Below are 21,534 nucleotides of genomic sequence, written 5' to 3'. Positions count from 1 at the left end.
ATAATCGAGTCTTTGGTGACTTTGATCAGAAGAGAGGAAAAATGCTCAAATTTGGCCCAATTTTCAGTATGTGTGTACTTCGCCTAAGGTAGAGCAACAAAATTGCATCACGAGTTTGCCCCGTCAAGTTCACATCAGTCAATTTCACATCTATCATCTCGTCACGCAGCTACAGAGGGAGCCGTGTTGTAACCTTATGTTTAAATCAGACGAGGGCACACAGTAAGAGGTGTGCTGATGAGCAGCAGAGTAACATAATCCCTTCCTAGAGCTCTATTGCTACTCTGACTCATCACCCCCTGCTAAATATATTTCACATGCACACACGCACGCAGAAGCACACACACATGCTGAGGTTGAGCATGAGTCATGGCCATCTAAGTGTGCCTTATTTGTTTGGCTTTTTGCTGCTAAGAGAAATGGTAAAAATGTGAAAGATCTCATAATTTCTGACTCAATCTCTTATCCTTTTATTTGACTGCAATTCAGAACAAGGAAAAGGAAAACATCTCTCAAAGAAGAAAAAAGTAAATAATAAGACCATGGCAGATGGTCACAACCCTGACTTCTGTAACCCAATTGAGACATTAAAAAATACCAGCAATGAAATGAGAGACTAATTTCTCTCACCAAATGCTAAAAAGACAGCTGTTGGGGGACGCCACTAAAGGGACTCTAAATGTAGACCAACTGTGACATTTTCTCACTTGCTATAAAACTGCACACGTATCCTAAGTCAAGAACACAGAACATGGTGAGAAGAGTAGCGAAAAGATGTTTCAATATTTCTGAGAAATCTAGTACAACACAAAAGCCAGTTCTTGGAAGAAGAAAAAACCTGATAGAATCAGCCACATAAACGGGGTGGGGGGACATTATAAGGGGAAGAGGTGGGTTAAAGTGTAATAGCCACCCCAACTACTATGTGAGAGGTTATCAAAATATCCCACAGCACATTTCTCAGCAACAAGGATCCCTGGAGGCAGTTCAGGTGGAGTTGTATCAACAATATGTACCGTTTGATTCCCCATATTAATGGATTTCTGTCTGGGGGGAAAAAAATACTAATTATCATTTTTATATTCTCATTAAAACTACAGCCCAAAGTGCACAGACCAAAGTCTGAACCGGCCAGGATGAGTTGTCAGGAATGCTCCTCAGCAATAAGGAGTGCCCAGTATGAATACATCAAAGGAATTTTAGTTTGATAACAAAGCCTTTATCCTTCTACACACGCTTCTGGAGTTGGCAGGTTCTCTGCTATTGGCCACGGAGTAGAACAGCGTAGAGGCACTATCTTTGCAAGGGGGAACCCAGAAGGTGTAATTGAATCTGTGGGCCTGCTGATCACGCTTCATACTGAGTCACCCTGCAGCATCGTGTTTGAAAGGATCATGATTCCTTTTAGCTGTGATCTCCATTTATACTTCTCTCACTCTGTATCACACAAGAATGTGGGCATTTTTCACACAAAATAAGGGAGATTTCATTAAAAACAACAACTAAGAATTACCACAGTAGCCTTCTTTATTGGCAACCACATTTAGTTGCTTCTACTACCACCACCTGGTGCCACTGTCCTGACAGGTTACTAGGGCGCATACACAACAATTGCCGTGTCAATCAAGTCTGAAGGGCAGGGGAAACTCCGTAGTGACCATCTGCCCGTCAATCCATTCATTCATCCTCCATCCATTTTCTTTACAATTTATCCTGTTGTGGGCAGTCTACCTCAGCTGACATCGGACAAAAGGCAGACAACAAAACTCTACACAGGGCACATAAAGACAGATACCTTTCACACTCACATACCGCCACTGAGTGGGAATTGAACCCTGTCTGCCACGACGGTCAGGCGAGTGAATCATTTACACCATAAGTGACTCATGGTCCAGCTAAAACACAAGTTACCAGAGCCTCCAGTCAATCTGTCTCATCCAGGTGTTCCATGGGTGTCCTCGGGCTCATGAATGAAGCGGTAACCGACAAGTAGGATTGGTCACCGGAAAGCATGTGTCAGTAGCTGCTTTTCAAACATTCATGAATGTCAAGTAGGCGATGTCCCTTTGAAAACCGTTCGTCGACTGGAGATTGTGGGGGGAGTCAGAGTATGCTTGATGCAAAATTTCATGCCTCCCCTTACGTTTTTACCGAACAAATTTGGGTTGGTGGGTTTGCATGCCCACCGAAACCTGTTTGGAGGAGGTCACTGATGTGTGAATCTAAGTCTCACAATCATAAAGCAAGCCCAGGAGTACCAGGATTGTAATGACCACGATATAAATAAATGGAATACTCTCTATGCTCGGCCCAGACGTCCGTTGACCTCATGATCACAGTCACCAGAAGAATGAATGTCACCAAGGGAAGTAAATCTCTCCATGATATCCACATTCATACTAACCTGGGCCTTCTGAAATCTAACAGTACAGTATATCAACATTCAAGTACCGTAATTCCTCGTGTATAATGCGCACCCATGTATAATACGCACCCCCAAAGTTGACCTCAAAATTCTGGAAAACCCTTCTACCTATGTGTAATGCATTTTTACAATGCATGATTTTGCTTCTGACCATATGATCAAAACGAAGTATCTGTATTTTGTTAGTTTTTCCAAAGAATTATTCTGAAGTTAAGCACTTTATTTGAACACAATACTTTTTTTTAATTCACTTGCTCTTATTTTGAAATTCACAACCTTACGTTTATTTAATAAATTAGAAAACACGCAGTTGTGTTCATATGTTTGATTACCCAGGCAGAATTTGTAAGATGGGTACTTTGGGTATAAGATGGGTATTTTCTTTAAAGAAAATAAGCAGGACCAGGCGGAACGCATTTAAATTTATTTTAATGGGGTTCAAATTAAACGGTCAAGCATTTCAGGAAAGCATTATCATGAAACAAAACATAACCATAAAGAAATTAATGATGGTTGTTGTTCATTCATGAGTTATATTAAAAAAACAAAACAATATTTTACAAATTCTGCCAGGGTATGTGAACTAATGAGCACAACTGTACATATATGCAGTCATACGTACCCGTCATATTGGAATGAAAGTGTAGGCTACACCATTTTTTATAACCACTAGGTGGCATATTAGAATGAAAGTGTACACCTTTCTCATAACCTCTAGGTGGCGGTGGAATTTTGGAATATATATAAATATATGGAACACCGAACACCCGAGTTTCGCGGCTCAATCACTCCCCACGCTTGGCCGAGATGTCTGTTGACCTCATGATCACAGCCACAAGAATAATGAATGTCGCTGTCAAGGTAAATAAATCTTCATGCTCATACAAACCAGGATTTTGTATATCCCAACTTCCTTTCTTTTAAAATCAGTATACGGTGGTCCCTCGGGGGATAGGGAACGGGCCCGACCGCAAATAGTACAAATCAGAGAATAATTGCCTGATTTATTTATTATTATTTTTTTTTAAATGCCTAAAAAATGTCACTAAGCACGAAAATACTGGCAATATGGGGTTTCCGCCACAAACGCCCCCCCACACTCCCCCCCAAAAAATGTAAAATGTGTGTATGTGTGTGTGTTTGTGTCACTCACCATGGGAAATAGTTGATCCGTATCCTGTTCTTATAAATGACAACACCTGCAGACATCACCCCAATGAGTATCTCTGTGTTACTCTGATCCTGGAGTGGGGGGGGGGGGGGGGGGAGAGAAGGAAAAAAAGGAAACAGAATGTGTGTGTTGAGGCAGGAGTATGAAGTGTAAGTAAAGACAAATATGAATAAAGACTGCAGATGGGAGAAAATTCAATTTTGAGACATTCTACCTCACTGTTTCAAAGCAACAATGTGGCGGTGGAAACAGAGCCGCCTCTGTGCGGACACACCTGACTAAAAACAAGAGCAGATGCTGGTGAGACAGTTGGAAGAGAAATCACAGTCGGATACCGACAACAGGTATGGCCTCTTCTTCGACAAATAAATGTAGGCTTTTTATCTTGCCACTGGACAAACTTATTCACAACTTAAAGGCTGTGTCATGATACTCAATTTGGTACCAAGTATTTCATCCTTCAAGAACAGAGCAGTATTGTGTGAGTCAGAATACACCCATCCATCCCTCCATTTTCTATAGCGCTTGTCTTCATTAGGGTCATGGGTGAGCTGGAGCCTATCCCAGCTGACTTTGAACAAGAGGCGGGGCACACCCTGGACTGGTTGCGAGCAATCGAGGTAAGTACATCGGTCACTTAGCGTGACCACATATTCTTGTGCCGCTGCGCATGTGACATAACATACAGGATTTTTTTAATGTGTGAGGAGGCCGAGGCACCTGGGGAAAACCTACAAAGGCATGTAGGAGAAAATGCAAACTCCACAGAGGAGAGCCTGAGACAAAATTCAAACCCGGAACCTCTCGACTTTTCACTGCCAGCCTAGGAAACACGGCGTGAGTGACAACTCACCGCATGGCTTAAGTTGAACGTAAGTGGGGTTTTTTCATGCCGCTTGTCATTCACTCCATAAACTACACAATCTTTACTCACAATCATGAAACACTTTCTACTAACTACCAGGACACATACTCTGTTTATACCATGCATATACATACGCTGTTCGAGAGTGAGGTGCCTTGGCATTTGTCTCCCTTATAACAGATGTGACAAGCTAAGATTCCCCCCACCAATCTTCATCTTCTACTCAGAAGCTGTTTTGAGCTCAAATCCAAAGCGATGCAAGGCCACCATCTACAGGGATCTGTTAGTTATTACAGTGGTTTACAAACCTGAATTTCACAGACAAGCTGGGCAAGACCCTTTTCCACGCTTACCCGTTGAAAAACGTACTTGACGAGAATATACGTCAGTAGCAGTAAACAGTTGGATTCCAGTTGACGACTATTAACCTCCGCGGCAGTGAACGAGTCAATATATTCTATATTCTTTGTATTTATATTGTGTGATTATCTCACAGAAATACCAACCTGTGTTTTGCTGACACGCTTGACTACTCAGCTGATACAGTAAGTGATGTGTTATACTGTAAGTAATGTTGCTAGAACCAATACACTGGTACCTACATATCCGTGTTTATCATAACAGCACGCATGCAAAGTAATCCTCCTGCTCTTTATGGAGGAACAGAGCACGAGGGGCAGACATTGTGTACAACAACTGTCTAACAGGCCATATGTTGTTTGCTTAGGGGGGAAAAAAACCTGGATGAACAGAAAAACAAGCACACACACAGGCATTAGCAGAGGCAGATCAAACTTTACTTACTTTTGCATAGTGCAGCTCTACTCCGTAGAGTTCTAGCGTGCGTGCTGTGTTCAGATAATTAAACTCCGACTGGGCAGGAGATAGACCACTGGGAGAGAGAAGGGGGAGACAAAGAGTCGAGTAAAAAGACAAGATCAGTGATGATGGAGCAGGGGGGAGGCTTGGTGACAATGTAGAAAGTGTGTGTGTGTGTGTGTGTGTGTGTGTGTGTGTGTGTGTGTGTGTGTGTGTGAGACATATGGTCAATGAGAGGAAGAACCAGAGAAAAACAAAACAAAAAAAAGTAGGCACAGAGAATGTAATAGCGGGTGGAAGGTCACAAAAAGCAGTGGTATAACATGAGCGAGTGAGAGCATCTGTGGATGTGTTCACATAAGCAGTGCACAATATGATGGCAAAATTAATTACACTTGGTCTCATAGATTGAATCACCCATATTATATTGAAGAGAAGAAGAAAATGCATATGACGACACTTTATATGAACAAACAGTATATTTTCCAGGACTAAAATCAAATAAAATCATTTTATATAATTAATTTAAATTTCAATTTACTTGTGCTGCTGGTGATGTTTGGCGACCTCTTTATGGAAATCTTGAGGTGGGTTGGGGATGAAGCAATACTCAGACAGATAGCCCAGAGGATGCTCAGTCTCATTGTAGTCCCCCAGTTCAGCTACAACACAGAGGGCGACAGGGATCCAGTGTCAATGTTATCAGCGAACATTTGAATTACACTTTGTATGAAAGGCATTATATCGTCATCCATCGTAAAGCTGGTTCAAGTGACAATTACGAACAGTAGAACGGTGGGGCTGGGGGGATCACATATAGGCATTAACTGAGAACTATATAGTACTAAATTGTGGAGGCGTAGCGTTAAACTGTTTATCACCATTAATTTTTTCCTGATTTTTTTTGGGTGTGGCTAAAATGGCTCCCTGTTACGTACTTGGGGTCCCGCATGAGACACCCCTTCCACACTATATAAGAACTTGAGTTGACAGTGACGTAGTTGGGCGACCGGTCGACAGTCACATTGCCAACCAATGAGTGTGAGTTGGCTTATGTGGTTATTTAAAGATCCCATATTTTGCCAAACCACCTTTTTTTAGTATTGGGATGTAATATTGTCTCTCTGCCTCGGTAAACGTGAAATATGAATTAGAGTCATCCATGCATTCCTGAGTTCCAGATGCTTTTCTGCCGAGAGGCCTGAAATCAGGTCCAATTCTCGAGTTAATCTACGTCACTAGCGAAGCTCTCCGCCTACCTCTCTGCTCCGGAGCTCCTGTCAACATAAACATATGTGGTGAGGGTTGGGTCTTCTACACGGAGGCAACCAATTGGAGGTAAGAGGGCGGTCTTAGCTAAATATGGACAAAACTGGGTCAAACATAAGTAGCTGTCATAGGGGCCTTTTCTGGACACTCGTATGACAAAACCTAGGTATTTTTTGAAAGTCCATGTTAGAGAGTCATTCTATGGAGGTCTAAATAGTTCACATTAACTATTACATTTTGAAGGTGAGCCTCCTAAAGTTACCTGGCATGCCGTAAGCTACATTTTCATTTTCACAGTGCATGATTTTTCATGATTTTGAAGCCTTATTTTTGGCAATTTTTTAAAATCATTCAAATTCGGCAGGGTTTTCAATAGCACTATTCTCTCTGTTGTGTCAAATTTTAAATTGTATTAAAGCTTTATGAATTATACATTTTATTATTATAATTATTATTTATTGTTTTCCAGAGTCGAAACAAAACCTTCAGCACAATTGCTCTTGTTTTTTCTGCATGTGTAACTTTAACAAAGCTATAAAACAATACTGACTGTTTAAGGATAGGAGGTGCAATAACTCTCTGCCAGGTATCATTGTCTCATAACATTATCCAACTAACAAAACTATTTAATGACTTGATTTAGATGAAAAATTTTATATAATAAGAATACAAGTGTTCATTTTTCCAGGAAATGTCAGGGGGTAAATTGCTCCCTCGTCTCTCTCTTTCGTAGCCATCAGATAAAGGCTGCGTGGATCAAATTCCCAAAGCTATTAGCTCGATAGCTCACACATGAAGTTCAAAAGCATCAATTCGCTCAAGTAGTCCCTGGACTAACCTACACATCTGCAGCCTAAGCATATTGACAAATAAATCCATTCCAGCCCACGCACTTATTGATGCGCACATAACACCAGGGAGAAATCCACGTACAGTCGATGGCTGAAGTCTTGCAACAGTGTTGGTTGCACTTATTACTTTAACACGGTTCTTCAGTTCAGCCTGCATCAGCTCAGGCTTTCAATAATGAGCAGCAAAGCGTAAACAAGCTGTTAAGCTCTCCATTTTGGATTATGTATTTGTATGCACTGATGGTAATTTATTGCCTGCTTCACCTTTGAACACCTTTGACACAAATCCTGACAATATGCCAACCACTGTCAATAAACACTCCACAGATCCTTTGTTTTGTGCACACAATCTAATAAGACTGTTCTCTGCTGCTAAATAAGATAAAAAGCAAAATATTAGAAACAACTTTTACAAAGATTTAACCCAGTTGTTCCAAACTACAAATACAATAGTACATTTGCTAAATGAATGCCTCACTGTCAAATATTGTTTTAAAGGAAACATTTTACTCTAAAACTGGGCATCATTAGATTTCATTAGGTGGGGTAATTTTCACTATAGAGTGCCTTTGGTGCCCTCATTAGAATCACTCAGTCATCATGGAAATGTTGCACAATAATGAAATTATCTGGTCTTATTATATGTAACCAAACATTTGCAGTTGCACATGTAGCAGTACGATGATGAGTCTCTTAAAATGTATTTCCTTTATTTTTATTCTTTTTCCATTAGCTATAAATTACTGTCCACACAGTGCTCTGCTAACTACTGGGTGTTTAATTAAATACTAATGCAAAAAAATGACATAGCTTTACAGTCCACAAAAACTTATTTGATTAACAATTTTGATCATGCTTATTTTATTTTTACAATCATAATGAACATTTTGCATGTGTCACAGTCATTATGGTGTAACTGCCCCTTTAAGAAACCCTCTGATCTTTTCAGTGACATTATGACCAAAATTTTGTCTTTATTCAATGGAGGCTGAAACAGTGATAGTAGTAGCAGTATAGATATTCACACTTATGTTTCATAATTGTCATCATATTATGTGAAATAGAGCCAACTGGAAGGCACCGGACTCTGGTATAGCCGTAAAAACGCCTTCATTAGAGTAGGATGGTGCAACTTTGTAGACACAAGCTACAGAAGTAAATGCTACTCATTTCAAATTGGAAAAACAAAGTGTCCTGCTTTAACGGAATGCTGAGGATTTCCAATACCATTCGGTAAATTGTAAACAACAAATTTGCGGTGTTTGAGAATGAGGCTTTAATGCGGGATTTAGTTTGATCAGTGCTGGCACATGGACCGAGCACACTGAATTAGCAGCATATGCAGCTGCTTCAAGGCCTTTTCTTCCCAAGGCAAACGTTTATCTGCATAATCTGGCTGGCACAGAGTGAAGCGAGAATTAAACCAGAGAGTGTTTTTGGGTTGTTTTGTGTAAAAAGCGGTAGTATCATGATGTCTGTGCAGTAGGCCAAATCTCCTTTGTGACCTATATAGTGTGCAAGCCCACAAAATTAGAGCCAGTGGGGAGGGGGAAGGGGCTATGAGCCACAAGCGGATGAGCACAAACCAACTCTGATAGTTTCCTGTGGTACAGCGCATCACAAACAGCTGGCAGATAAACAACCTGCAGTAAACTACGATTAAGCCTCCCTGTGGTAGGTGTTGTGCAATAAATGGAGGGTGAAATCTTGCTAACACCTGAATAAAAAGAGGCAAGAATAAATATTTATATATGAATATGCGTATAAAGATTACATATATATATACTATCTTCAGCTAGTCAATTGTGGATGTTGGTGGATCAAGCAAAAGTATGTGTCATTATATTTTGGTTTATTTTCCCTTTCAACTATTACTTATGAAACGGGGTATTAATGTAGAAGCAAACCCGCTTGAATCCAAGTCTGTCCATGTACAGATGATGTAATGCAGACATGCCCAAAATCCGGCCCCCGGGCCAAATCCGGCCCGTGTTCATATTTCCACTGGCCCGAAGCCTCTGTCATAAAATCAATATGTGGCCCGGGAGTACAAAATAGACACGCAATTTTATATTGAACTGAACGTGCGTGAAGAACTACTTGACCTCCAGAGCCTTAAGGACCAAACAAGAGGGAAAGATTTATTTGCTTCTGTTTGTTCCGCCGTAGATGACATAAAATTACAGTGGAATAAAATCACGGGGATTATTACGGATGGCTCGCCTTCCATGGTTGGCGAGCACAGTGGATTATCAACCCTGGTGTGTAACAAAGTAAGCGAAGAAGGAGGTAAAGCTATAAAACTCCATTTTATTTTTCACCAACAAGTTCTATGTGCCAAACATCTGAAATATGATCACGTTATGAAACCGGTGCTAAAGGCTATTAATTATATTTGCTCCAAAGCCCTGTGCCACCGCCAGTTTCAATAATTTCTACTGGATATATTTTTCTACTGGAAAAACAAACAAACAAACCAAAAAAACGAATTTGCTTGAACCTGAGTTCGATTTTACGAATGCACAATCTCATTACAGAACAAGCAGACAGTTAAACAACAGTCCTTCCTCTCATTTTGATTAGCCACGGAGGTAAATGCGCATCAGTGATTTCCAAACGCTTGTCTCCATCATGCTGCATATTCATGTACAGTTCCATTAATAACAGACTGCAGCTTAATTGAATAGTAATGGCTTTGTGAGCAGCAGCCATCAGGGCACTGGACCAACCACAGCCATTACTTTTTACAGTGTGTGTACATAAAGAGAGGCCTAATGAATTGGATTTCAATCATAATGAAGAGTGAATGTATCCCGGGAGCACTACTTACATTGAACAGCATAGGAAGTCAGGAGTGCAGCTGTGTTGTGAGGACAGGGCAATCTGGAGGCCAAGAGAAAACATGCACACAGATGCAGATGTAAACAATACTCACTCGTGTACTGTACACAGCCAGAATTGAGATTTGGAGCCATATAAACTAGATCACAGTTCTTTTTACACATGGGGGACTCATCTCAATGTGATGTAGAAATGTGAGAAACTTCTGGTGTGAACATTTTAAAAAGATGCAAAAACAGATGAGCTACGGATACCAATATTCTAAAATTAGCTTTAGAAAATGCAAAAATACAATGTACATTATAACAAGAAGCATACTTGTCAGGCTACACAAAACCATCAAACTCACCTTCCAGTTAATATGTCCTGTTTGATCTGAAGAAAATATTGGTACCTGAAGAGAAAAAGACAAGTTGATGATTGATTAAACTGCATTATGGCTCTGAAAGGAAGGACACTTTGGGGTTCTAACACATTAGCGTGACCACCAGAATACCCATAAAGACTCTTATAGAATGTTTACTTCCAACCAACCAATTTGATGGGACATGAGTCATTCAATGTACAGTACAACAGTACAACAGCACAGGGACTGTTAGAACTTTACCATTACGTTAGCATAAGATGGCAATAGACTACGGCTCATTCAGACTGATAATATGAACAAATTTGGGTGAAGTCGCCGCCACAGGAACTGAACTCCGTCATAAACTAAGGAGTCCCTTTATTAGTCTGTGTAGGAATTTAACAAACAAAAAAACAAACAAAAAAAAAAAGATTACCGTGTGTATTCCTCCTGAAGTTTACTGGGATCGGTCACAAAAAATTTGACTCTGAAGCTCAAGTTGTGGGGGGAACCTCCTGGGGGGAACATTAAGAAAGGGTTGGAGGAGAGAGCAGAGTTTAAGGACTAAAAGAGATTCTTAAGATGGTGTAAGGTGTTTGACTGATTTAACCTAAAAGCTAAATAAAATGACAGTGGATTGAATATTACAGCAAGGCCCAATTACCACATCACAATACTATGATGTTTGGGGTTTCATTCTGACAATGAAAAGTAAAGGTCAATCTGCTGTTATTCTTCATTGCACAGTCATTTCACAGTTTTACTGGTCCAGCTTTGTTTTTTCGCTGCGAAATAGTATAGCTACCAAAACCTTGCTATATTGAACACATTTAAAAGGAGTTACCCGAGCAAGCAACAACTTTATAATTGGGAATGGGAATAGTGACATTATGTACAGTACATTCCACGTCAGTTCTTCACATTATTGAATATAAAAGATGAAAAACACAGTAAACATAAAACAATTACACTGACACATGATGTGCCGTATGAAACAAAACGCTCCTTGATGAGACAATAAAAAAACACACCGCTGAAATTAAGTTCAAGCAGTGCTGCGGAACTGCAGACCTCAAATAGTAGGATATCAAAAGCGATAGTGCTTGATTGTTTCACAGCTTGACATTCCAAAATCTAAATTCCTCACTAGCGACTATAAGAGCAGAGTTGAAATGAAGTTTAATCATCGCTTAAGGCCGATTTAACGTTTGAAAACACAGATCATGTGGACTGGATAATTTTGCTGGAGGTGGAGAGCAGATTTGCAGTGTTCGCTCGCTAAAGGGACTACAGATTACGGCTTCAACCGGCTGATGAATTCAGAATTTTGGGGCAATTTGGGCATGAGTGACTGGTGGAAAATTGTCCGAGGTGCTTGTTTAAAGTGCTATGTTGAGAATTTCACCTACTTTTTAACTGCTTCCTGATGGGCTTGTTGGGATCCAGCCAGCGCTGTAAAATATTGATTGAGAGACACTTAGAGACACCATAACGCTTCCACAGCATGACTACATCACTTAAATTATTTACCACTGGCCGCGCACACATATACACAAGAAATATACAAACACTGTGTGCGACTATACAATTAAATCAAAAGTATTGCATTTTAATTGAATGTGATAAACTATTTAGTATGATTTAATCGCAAACCAAAACCAGAGGTCGGTAGAGTCAGATATACACCAGCCCAGCCAAGCGACATGCCTAAGTTGGTAAGGCAACTTTGCCATCAAAGAATGTAAATGTATATTGAAAATAAGGCATAACTTGCTCATTTCTCAAAGTGACCTAAGCGCTGTGTGCAAGCGTTTACAGCACAATGTGCAGGGATCCTGTTCATTTGGTTTTCATGCCATCCACAACCACAGAATGGACTGACACTTTGCCCCCATGAGCTTCGTGTTGCCGTAGGCACGCTGCTCAAAGGGCCGTATACTATCCACCTATTGTTCATATCTGTGGGTAGAGTATCCAAAAACTGCACTCAAGTAAGAGTACTGTTACTTTAGAATAATATGACAAGTGAAAGTAAAAAGTAGTATTATAGTATAGTATTCAGGAAAAAAAACACACACACACAATACTGACCGGAACATCAGAGGAGTCATCTGCCAAGTGCAGGCCAAAGTAGTCTCTTTCGGTCAGCTCCAGGTGCTTGAAAACCACGTCGTGCAAGACCTGCCCATGATCGGACTTCTGCACGTAGAGACATAATGCAGAAAATACATTACGAATATGAATCTTAAAAGTGCTTTGTAAAATTGGGACACAATCTGCTTTTAAAAAGGAATGCATTCCTTTGCATATCTCTGAGGTGTGTCCCCATCCGTCTGTTACCGAACTCCTTGAGTAAAATATCACAAGAGACTCGGGGAGGTTAAGCAGACAAGGGAGGAACTAATTAAATCATATCTCAGTCAGTGGAACTTCACTGCAAGTGCCATGTTGTATCAAACCCTGGGGCTGGAAAGAGCATTTTCCTGTCATACTTGTCTGGAATATTTAAGTTCACACAGATAGTCATTCATCAACAATTAGCAAGAGAAAATGTACAAAGGACGCGCACCCTGAGGGATAGTGTAGCACTTGTTAAAAATGGCAATGGTAAACTGATGTGTACAATAAAAATTGCAGTTAATTTCAATGTGCTTTGAGATCTGCTTTCTGAACACTTGTATTGAGACTTTGGACAAGAATTTGAGACAGATCATAATGAATTGTAAGATTGTATAATTATAATCATACTTACTATAAGCTAGTGTGTACGGATAATAGAGATGAAACAGTGAGAGAATTTCATACCATGATTATAGTAACCAGAATTACTGAGGTTATTCTTATCACCATGTTATTGCTAAAAGAAATGTAAACCAAAAAAAATTACAGTTACATGCACCTAACGCATTGCAACAAGGTTTATTTGGAAAACAAACAGCGGTGCCTTGAGATACAAGTGTCCCGACTTATGAGTTTTTTTAGGCTGATTTTTTTTTTTTTTGCTTTGACTTGTGAGTGGAAACTTGAGCTAAAACTGCTTTATGTTGGCAGTGAACTCAATCCAACTCCATCCATCCATCCATTTTCTGAGCCGCTTCTGCTCACTAGGGTCGCGGGCGTGCTGGAGCCTATCCCAGCTATCATCGGGCAGGAGGCGGGGTACACCCTGAACCGGTTGCCAGCCAATCGCAGGGCACATACAAACAAACAAACATTCGCACTCACATTCACACCTACGGGCAATTTAGAGTTGTCAATTAACCTACCATGCATGTTTTTGGGATGTGGGAGATAAACCGGAGTGTCCGGAGAAAACCCACGCAGGCACGGGGAGAACATGCAAACTCCACACAGGTGGGGCCGGGGATTGAACCCCAGTCCTCAGAACTGTGAGGCAGACGCTCTAACCAGTTGTCCACCGTGCCGCAACTAAATACAACTCACTTCACAATAAGCAGCAGAGAGCATAACACATTATGGACCGAAAATACCCACATAGCTTTGCCTCAGGAAAGTCAGCTTAGCTTAACGCTTGCAAACAATGCAAAACGCCATTCACATGCTAACAGTTAGCATCGATCGTTACAGTTTTAGAAGTAACTGATATTTGAACATAAAGGGTGGAGCAACAGATTTAGAAAGATTATACAATACTCCCAAGCATATATTCTTTATTCTATATGAAAAATGTCTAATATTACTGCATCTTATGGAGTTATTTACAGAAGTAGTAGAAGTACTATTCTTCTTCATTTGTGTTTGCATGACTGTATTATACTGCCTCCCAGTGGCCAAGGCAGCCACACCAGAAGGAGCAGCACAATGAATTGGATTGCAGCATTAAAGCATATCATACACACACTGATCAATTCTTTACACGTTATTTAGCTGCAGTATGTGATAACTTTACATTTCATAAAACATAATATTATAGAGTGCTAATTTTTATGAGTTAAAAAAAAAAAAAAAAAGTCTTGTTTTTTGCGGGGGCTGGAACGGATTAATGGCATTTTCATTAATTGCAATAGGGAAAGATGATTTCAGATACAGGTCTGAGTTACAAGTGTGGCCACAGAAAAAAAGTCTGGCATCTCAAGGCACCACTGTATTTATTTTAAAAAAAAATAAAAAAATAAAAAAGACTATCTTGTTTAGATTAATAGATGCCACTGGCTAGTTACATACTGTCACTCTGCTCCTGCATCTATCTGCTATCGTAATTAGCTACACTCCCGCGGCATAACCAAATCAGTGTGTGGATGGGTACGTGGCTGTAGTAAAGTTAATTACAATTACCTAGTGGCACCATTTTTTCCTAGGGGCAAATGAGGCATTAATTTGGAGAAAGGCATTTATTTGTTAAAGTAGAAGACGCACCCAGTGACAAAAATGTGGACTCCTGTTGTATATTCACTATGGCGCCATGTAGTTGTCAGCATTCATTGATTGAAAACATTTTTAGCACAACCACAAGTCCAAAAAGGAGCAATAAGAGTGAGAATATGAACTGTGAAACCACGTGTGGAGCAAAAATTCACATCTGAGCCTGCTAAAATCAAGTCCGAGTGTAACCACACAATCAGAGCTCCCATGATAGAATACACACACGCGCGCACACACGCACACACACGCTAACCTACTGCTTTCTTCCACCTCTCACTCTTTTCCCTGGTGACACACTTTTACAGCCCAGTCTGTGACCGTGAACACATGCGAGTGTGTCAATGTGTGCGCAAGGCACAAGCAGACCGATAGTTGACAGTTGGCTCGTTGATATGGCGAACCTCAAGGATCACCGGCCGTCTATTAGCTGTGTTTGTCTGTGACAGTCTGGGCTCTGCTCTTCTTAACCTTACTGCTCACTTCACTTCACAATTTACAACACATAAAAAATACATATGGACACAGGGTATTATTTGTTTGAGTTATCGTCATTTGAGGTTGCCTGAAATAACTGCCGACTGATGATTATGCTGTAATTGGCTCGACAAGAATCCACAAACGTGCACTTATTTTATCCATGTCCATAACACATTGAATTATTAAAAATCCATAAAGTTCTTGGTTTGCTACGGGACAGTCAGCTGCAGATCAATTGACAATGGTAACCAGTAGAACACGGACAAGAATAATTAATTAATTAATTAAGAGGGCCCCCATCACTTCACTGGGACTGCAATTAAAGAGGAACAGAACAAAAATACTGTTTAATATTCTTGTGGTATACACAATATTGCCAAAAAGATTTGCTCACCTGCCTTGACTCGCATGAATTTAAGTGGCATCCCATTTTTAACCTATAGGTTTTAATACTCAACTTTTTACATCATACCAAACCCGATGGATTAAGAAGGAGACGTCACTAAAGTTTATATGTGAGTCAAGTCACGTGAGCAAATGTTTTTTGCAATATAATGTATGTCAGAGCAGTCCCCTCCTACTGTATTTCAGTAGGTTCAGACTTAGCAGCTTCGGCTATTTCAGATTCCAAATGTGAACAATTCAGACTTTTTTTTCCCCTACAGATTTCTCTCTGTTTTGAGACATTCATGAATCAAGCATAGCGTGTATTATTTTCATGAAATTTCCGTTCAAAAGAAGCTCGTGTACGCAGTACATTGCATCATCGACGGCATCGGCATCTTTGCCGTACTGGCAGCTAATTCATCGTCACCGTCCGCACTTATGTTTTACATCTTTACTGCCAAGTTCATCGTTAAAAATGGATTATAGTACAAATGGATTTTCGTCCATAATGTGTTTTAATTGTGTGTGATGATCATTTTGGGCTTAAACTATGGCAAAAAACAGGGCTGAAACCGTGAACTTGAAAACTTTGATTACAAAAAAAAAAGTTGGAGCAAATCTCTGCCTTGAAACGTCGCAGTGATAATTTTTCCATGTGGACTGATGTTACTGCAGACTCACTCACCCACCACTCAGTGTTGAAATAAGTTGGTGCGATGGCGGCGAGACAGGAGGAAAGAATGAGCAAAAGACAGAGAGGATCCAAAGTTTGGGATCATTTCACTTTTAAAAAGAAAAAACACTTTCGGGGGCGGCATCAGTTATTCCTTTGAAAAAATGTGAAAGACTGGGTTTTACTGTATATTCTTTAAACAGTGGCTGTTGTTAATTTTATACATCATTTGCATTTTGACCATTTTCACCAGAGATTTCACAGAGACACCACCATTTAACATATTGTCATTTACCATGAGTAAACAGTGTTCTTTCTTTGTACAACCGCATTTTCACAAAGGCTTCCTTCCTTTTTAAGGCTATTCATAGGCATGCTCACTGCTTCCACATTGTATGAAGCAGCTTCCCAAGTCAGATGTGCGCTCTGAGCTCCTTTTTATGCCTTGTTCACAGGGAAGCCTCCGCCGCTCCGCGTATGTGTGCTGAAATAAGTGCGGCGGTTCTAAAAGCATGAGCGTAAAATGTGCAAATGGAGCGAACAGTCGTGCATTGTTAAAACCGGGGCAAGAAGAAGGGCGAGCATGTCCGCGCATTCTTTCTACTCTTTTTCACAACAAACGTCTGAACCCAAACTGCGTGTTCTGGAGGTACGACAGGCCGGGAGTAAGTATGACATCAAACTGAAACTACGGGAAGAGTCACACAAGACTAACAAGGGCAAGCAAGATGGAGAGAGTGTGTGTAGCACATAGAATGAGAGAAAGAGATTCACAGAGAAAAAAAAGACAAAAGTGAGCAGAGAAGAGAAAAGGAGTGATTGACGACACTGCTGAATGAGACAAATGCTCCTTGTGGCTCTCTTCATCAGTCCACCAACATCACTGGCACAAATAGTGTCTCCGTGCATGAGACGCAGACAACAGACGCGGTAACAGGGGGCATTGGAACAGCAAGGGCGGAAATATAAGATTGTGACACACAAGGGCTCGTCTCCACTAAACAAACCTGAAGTAGAGGTTGTGGGGAAATTAATTGAAACGCAAATACTTTGTATAACATGATACATAATCACAAATTAATGCTATGCTTTTTGTACACAGGTGTCAAACTAGCGGGCCGGGTCTCTCACATCCTTTCATGTGGCCCGCCCAAGGCAAAGTTGTGTGTCTATTTCATGTTTTTTGCTAAAATCTACACCAAAATTGCAAATTATCTTCACATTGAATAACTTTTAGGCTATTGTCAAAATGTTTGTTCCTAAAATCCTTTTTGAAATAAGTAGAACAATAGTTGAACAACCAATTTTCATTGACTTCTGATTTCAAAACTAGTTATCCATCAGTGTTATGTATATGCATTAATATGATGAGGTGATAACACATTTATATGATTCCACAGTCACAACGGCCCCTCTGAGGGAAACCAAAACTACAATATGGCCGCGACAAAAAATTATTTGACACCCCTTTGTAGTATAATAATGTTGTTTGTTTAAAAGAATTATGAAAGTTCCAGAATGTGTGGGAAGAGAGAGCTGCACCAGAAAAGCAACATTCATTTTTACTTTTGTGTAGAACTCAAAAGGCGCAGGCGCGCGCGCATGCACACTCACACACAAACACACACTCACACACAAACACACACTCACACACAAACACACGCACACAGTTCTTGGCAACAAGGGCTGGGTAAAATCTCTAATCACCAAATCTGTTTATTAGCTGTTCCGGAATTTTCATTGACATCACATGATGAGGTGATTATGATTATTGTCTGATGAAGATAACTTGTGGCAATCACTGTGAAATAGACTTGCTTAAAATTGACTGCCTAAAAACTCCTTGATCAGGCTATAACTACAAAACCACCATAATTCCACAAAAAACACTTTTTTTAGATTTTAGATAGCAGATCATTTAAATGAAATAATCTCAACAAACAGTGACCTTGTGGTTAGCATATCTGCCTGACAGTTCTGGGGTTGGGCGTTTGAATCTGGACTCCTGTCTTCCTGTGTTAGGTTTACATGTTCTCCCTGTGGTTGCATGGGTTTTCTCCAGGTATTCTGGCTTCCACGCACAGTCCAAATACATGCATGTTAGATTAGTTTGAATGTGAGTGAATGGTTGTTTATCAATTTGTGCTCTGCGGTTGGCTGGCAGCCAGTTCAGGGAGTACCCCGCCTTTCACTCAAATGTTAGCTGGGACCTGGCTCCAGCTCACCCATGACCCTAATAAGGACAAGCGGTACTGAAAATGGATGGATTGATGCATCTGAACAAAAAACTGGGTAGGCATTTTTGTGCTTTTAAAGAACAAGCGACCAGCTCATTTATTAATAAAGACTTAATTTCACTTTTGAATGTGTTAATCTAAGTAAATTAATCTCTGCATGAATCACATTTAAGATACTTATTCAGTACTCTACAGTGGAACAACTGAAGTCGAACACAATCTGTTCTGTTACTGTTCTACAAGAAATTTGTTTGGATTTCAAAATTTCACTTGTTCCTGCTCGGAAATTGAACTAATCCAAGGTCAAACCATTTCAATTCTGAAACTGTTATAAATTATGCAATGTTGTAATTTAGCGGCAAGGTGAACGAGTGGTTAGCACATACACCTTGGTGTTCTCAGGCAAGGGGTACGAATCCGGACTCTGGCCATCCTGTGTGGAGTTTGCATGTTCTACCCTATGCTTGCGTGGGTTTTCTCCAGGTACTTCAGCTTCCTCCCACATTCCGAAAAATTAGGTGTGAATGTAAGTGTGAAATGGGCTACATAATCACGATTTATGCTGCCACAATTAAATTAGCCTGACTGTCTGCGATTTTTACATTAAGAATGTGGGTTTTGCTGCATATGAGGCACTTTCTCAAACAGTATTCAGCCAACCACCAAGGGGGTGAACGCACAATTAAAGCTCCATTAAGCTGCTTAAATAACAAGCAAGTACAGTGCGCATTCCGCAGTGGGAGCCTCGGTAGTCAGTCATACCTAGAGAAGAAAGTATAGTAAAGCAAACATTGGAGATGATGTAAGGAGCTAGTGCAACAAAAAGGGATCATCGTCCGTTTTCTGGACATGTTTTGATTCAGGGGAAGTAACATTAAACCATCAAGTCAATGTAAAGAATGCAGCACAGTTGTCTCCCCCACACGGTGACACAACTAATCTGTTCAACCATCTGAAAAAAATGACAGAATATTAGTCAAAGTACTGGACAACAAATATGTGGATCCCCTCACACAATTATTTCTTTAAAGTCGCATTACCAACACGTACTGCATGAACAATGTATGAAAAAAAAAAAAACACTGCAGTCAAGCCGGCTGCCTCAAAGATTGTTCATACTATGCATTACAGTAACACACCGTCAACACGCAAGGCTGGCGGCATGTTATCGTAATGCATAGTTTTGAACAATCGTTGTGGCGACTAGCTTGAAGCTTGACGTGAAATGGAGGCTAGCGTGACCGGAGTGAAAAAAAAGTGGGAGTAAATGGAGAGGGAAATCACAACTGTTGAGTTGCCAGTCACCCTGGAGTCGTGGTAAATTCAAACATGTTAGATTTTTTTCTGAGACCTTTTCAAGTCTCGACTGGGGAGACGTCTCTGCTACTTTGTGGCGACGTCTTCGCGAGGCGAATTCTGGCCGAACTGATCTCCAGGAGACATCACTGTGGTGAGAGCGCAAACAATATTTTGGTCTCCCGACCTGAATCGCCACAACTGATCAGCAACAACATCTCCGCCAGTGAGATAAGCCTTTAAAGACTTGGCACCCCAGTTCTAACTAAACATTGTTGATATACTGTAGCTAACTTAGGTTCTGACTCTGCTTCCAAACTGGCTCAATGGGGGAGGCTCATCAGGGGGAAGAGCCTTTTAGTCTTAATGCAAGGTACAACAACTCCATCTATATGACTACGGTGTGTGTGTGTGTGTGTGTCTGTGTCTGTGTGCGTGTGTGTGTGTGTGTTGCCCCACCCCCAATTTCACCACTCTTGCTTCTGTTTCCATGACAATAAGCAAGTGCCTCTGGATTTTCACTCGCCATTAGAATGAAGGCCGGTCAAGGCTAGGATCAATAGAAGTACTGTGGCTCTCAGGATGGCTGGTCTTTCCAGGAAGTCACTGCGGCTGCAGGGGTCTGATCAATGACACTGACAGAGACCGAGTCATTCATTCAGCTCCATGCAGGGAAGGGGGACTCTGGGGAATCGTGAGCAGGAAACAGAGAGGCTGAGTGGAGGGACTAATGTATTTTTATTCAGCTAATTTGTGATTGTGATATGTAGAAGATACATTTATTCAATCAAAAACCTAATGAAATCTACATTGTGCTTGGCATTTGACATGACATTGTGTAGAAATATTTTAATTCCCTTCATAAAACTATTCCTCTTTAAAGACACTGACAGAAGTTCCGTAGCCAAAGGCGTAGGCTTATTCTCAACAACATACCCCAGGAGCACCTGAATCAACAACTTGTGCAGGGACATCCACCTATACTGTCAAAATCAAAGCTACACCCTTGACCAGGGCTTATTTTTTATACAGCGACCACGCAGATGTACATTCTGCACTCAGACACACACACACACACCACACACACACACACACACACACACAGGGCCATTTCTACAACAGGAAGTGATCTGTCGGGAGGAATGTTGTTAGAAGAATTGTGTTTTGTGAGTCACAACAGGGATTTTCCTTACGAGGCTGTCATTCTCAACAAGCATATTCGTACAAACACAAAGTGAGGATTAAATGTGTTATCACATCTGGTGGTAGACTGCTATAATATTAGTCACCACCAAACTTGACACCTCATTTTATGTAAGGCTCCACTGGCTGTAAACAGAGAAACACATAAACAGACATCCAGCCAGACATAAATAAAACCAACCCAGCATCGTCACTCTCTTATATCACACTTCTTAATCAACCACAGAAATCAGCACTCCGATGAATGTATGAAGGCAATCAGCCAAAATACACAGTAAATCTCAAGTCAAA

General features: G+C 40.6%; 1 protein-coding gene across 1 annotated transcript in view; it reads right to left on the bottom strand.

The window, feature by feature from the left end:
* ptpn4a (protein tyrosine phosphatase non-receptor type 4a) overlaps window positions 1–21,534 on the bottom strand; it is a 68,170-nt gene that overhangs the window by 18,953 nt on the left and 27,683 nt on the right. The window contains exons 3-10 of the mRNA XM_061691897.1: window positions 12,679–12,786; window positions 11,997–12,039; window positions 11,024–11,102; window positions 10,591–10,635; window positions 10,231–10,283; window positions 5,822–5,942; window positions 5,266–5,353; window positions 3,579–3,667 (exon numbers count right to left, since the gene is read on the bottom strand). Of these exons, the coding sequence (XP_061547881.1) occupies window positions 3,579–3,667; window positions 5,266–5,353; window positions 5,822–5,942; window positions 10,231–10,283; window positions 10,591–10,635; window positions 11,024–11,102; window positions 11,997–12,039; window positions 12,679–12,786 (626 nt within the window). The remainder of the gene's footprint in view (window positions 1–3,578; window positions 3,668–5,265; window positions 5,354–5,821; window positions 5,943–10,230; window positions 10,284–10,590; window positions 10,636–11,023; window positions 11,103–11,996; window positions 12,040–12,678; window positions 12,787–21,534) is intronic.

The sequence above is a fragment of the Phycodurus eques genome, chromosome 12, assembly GCF_024500275.1.
Source record: "Phycodurus eques isolate BA_2022a chromosome 12, UOR_Pequ_1.1, whole genome shotgun sequence".
NCBI classification, from domain to species: domain Eukaryota; kingdom Metazoa; phylum Chordata; class Actinopteri; order Syngnathiformes; family Syngnathidae; genus Phycodurus; species Phycodurus eques.
This window is presented reverse-complemented; position numbering and strand designations above follow the sequence as displayed.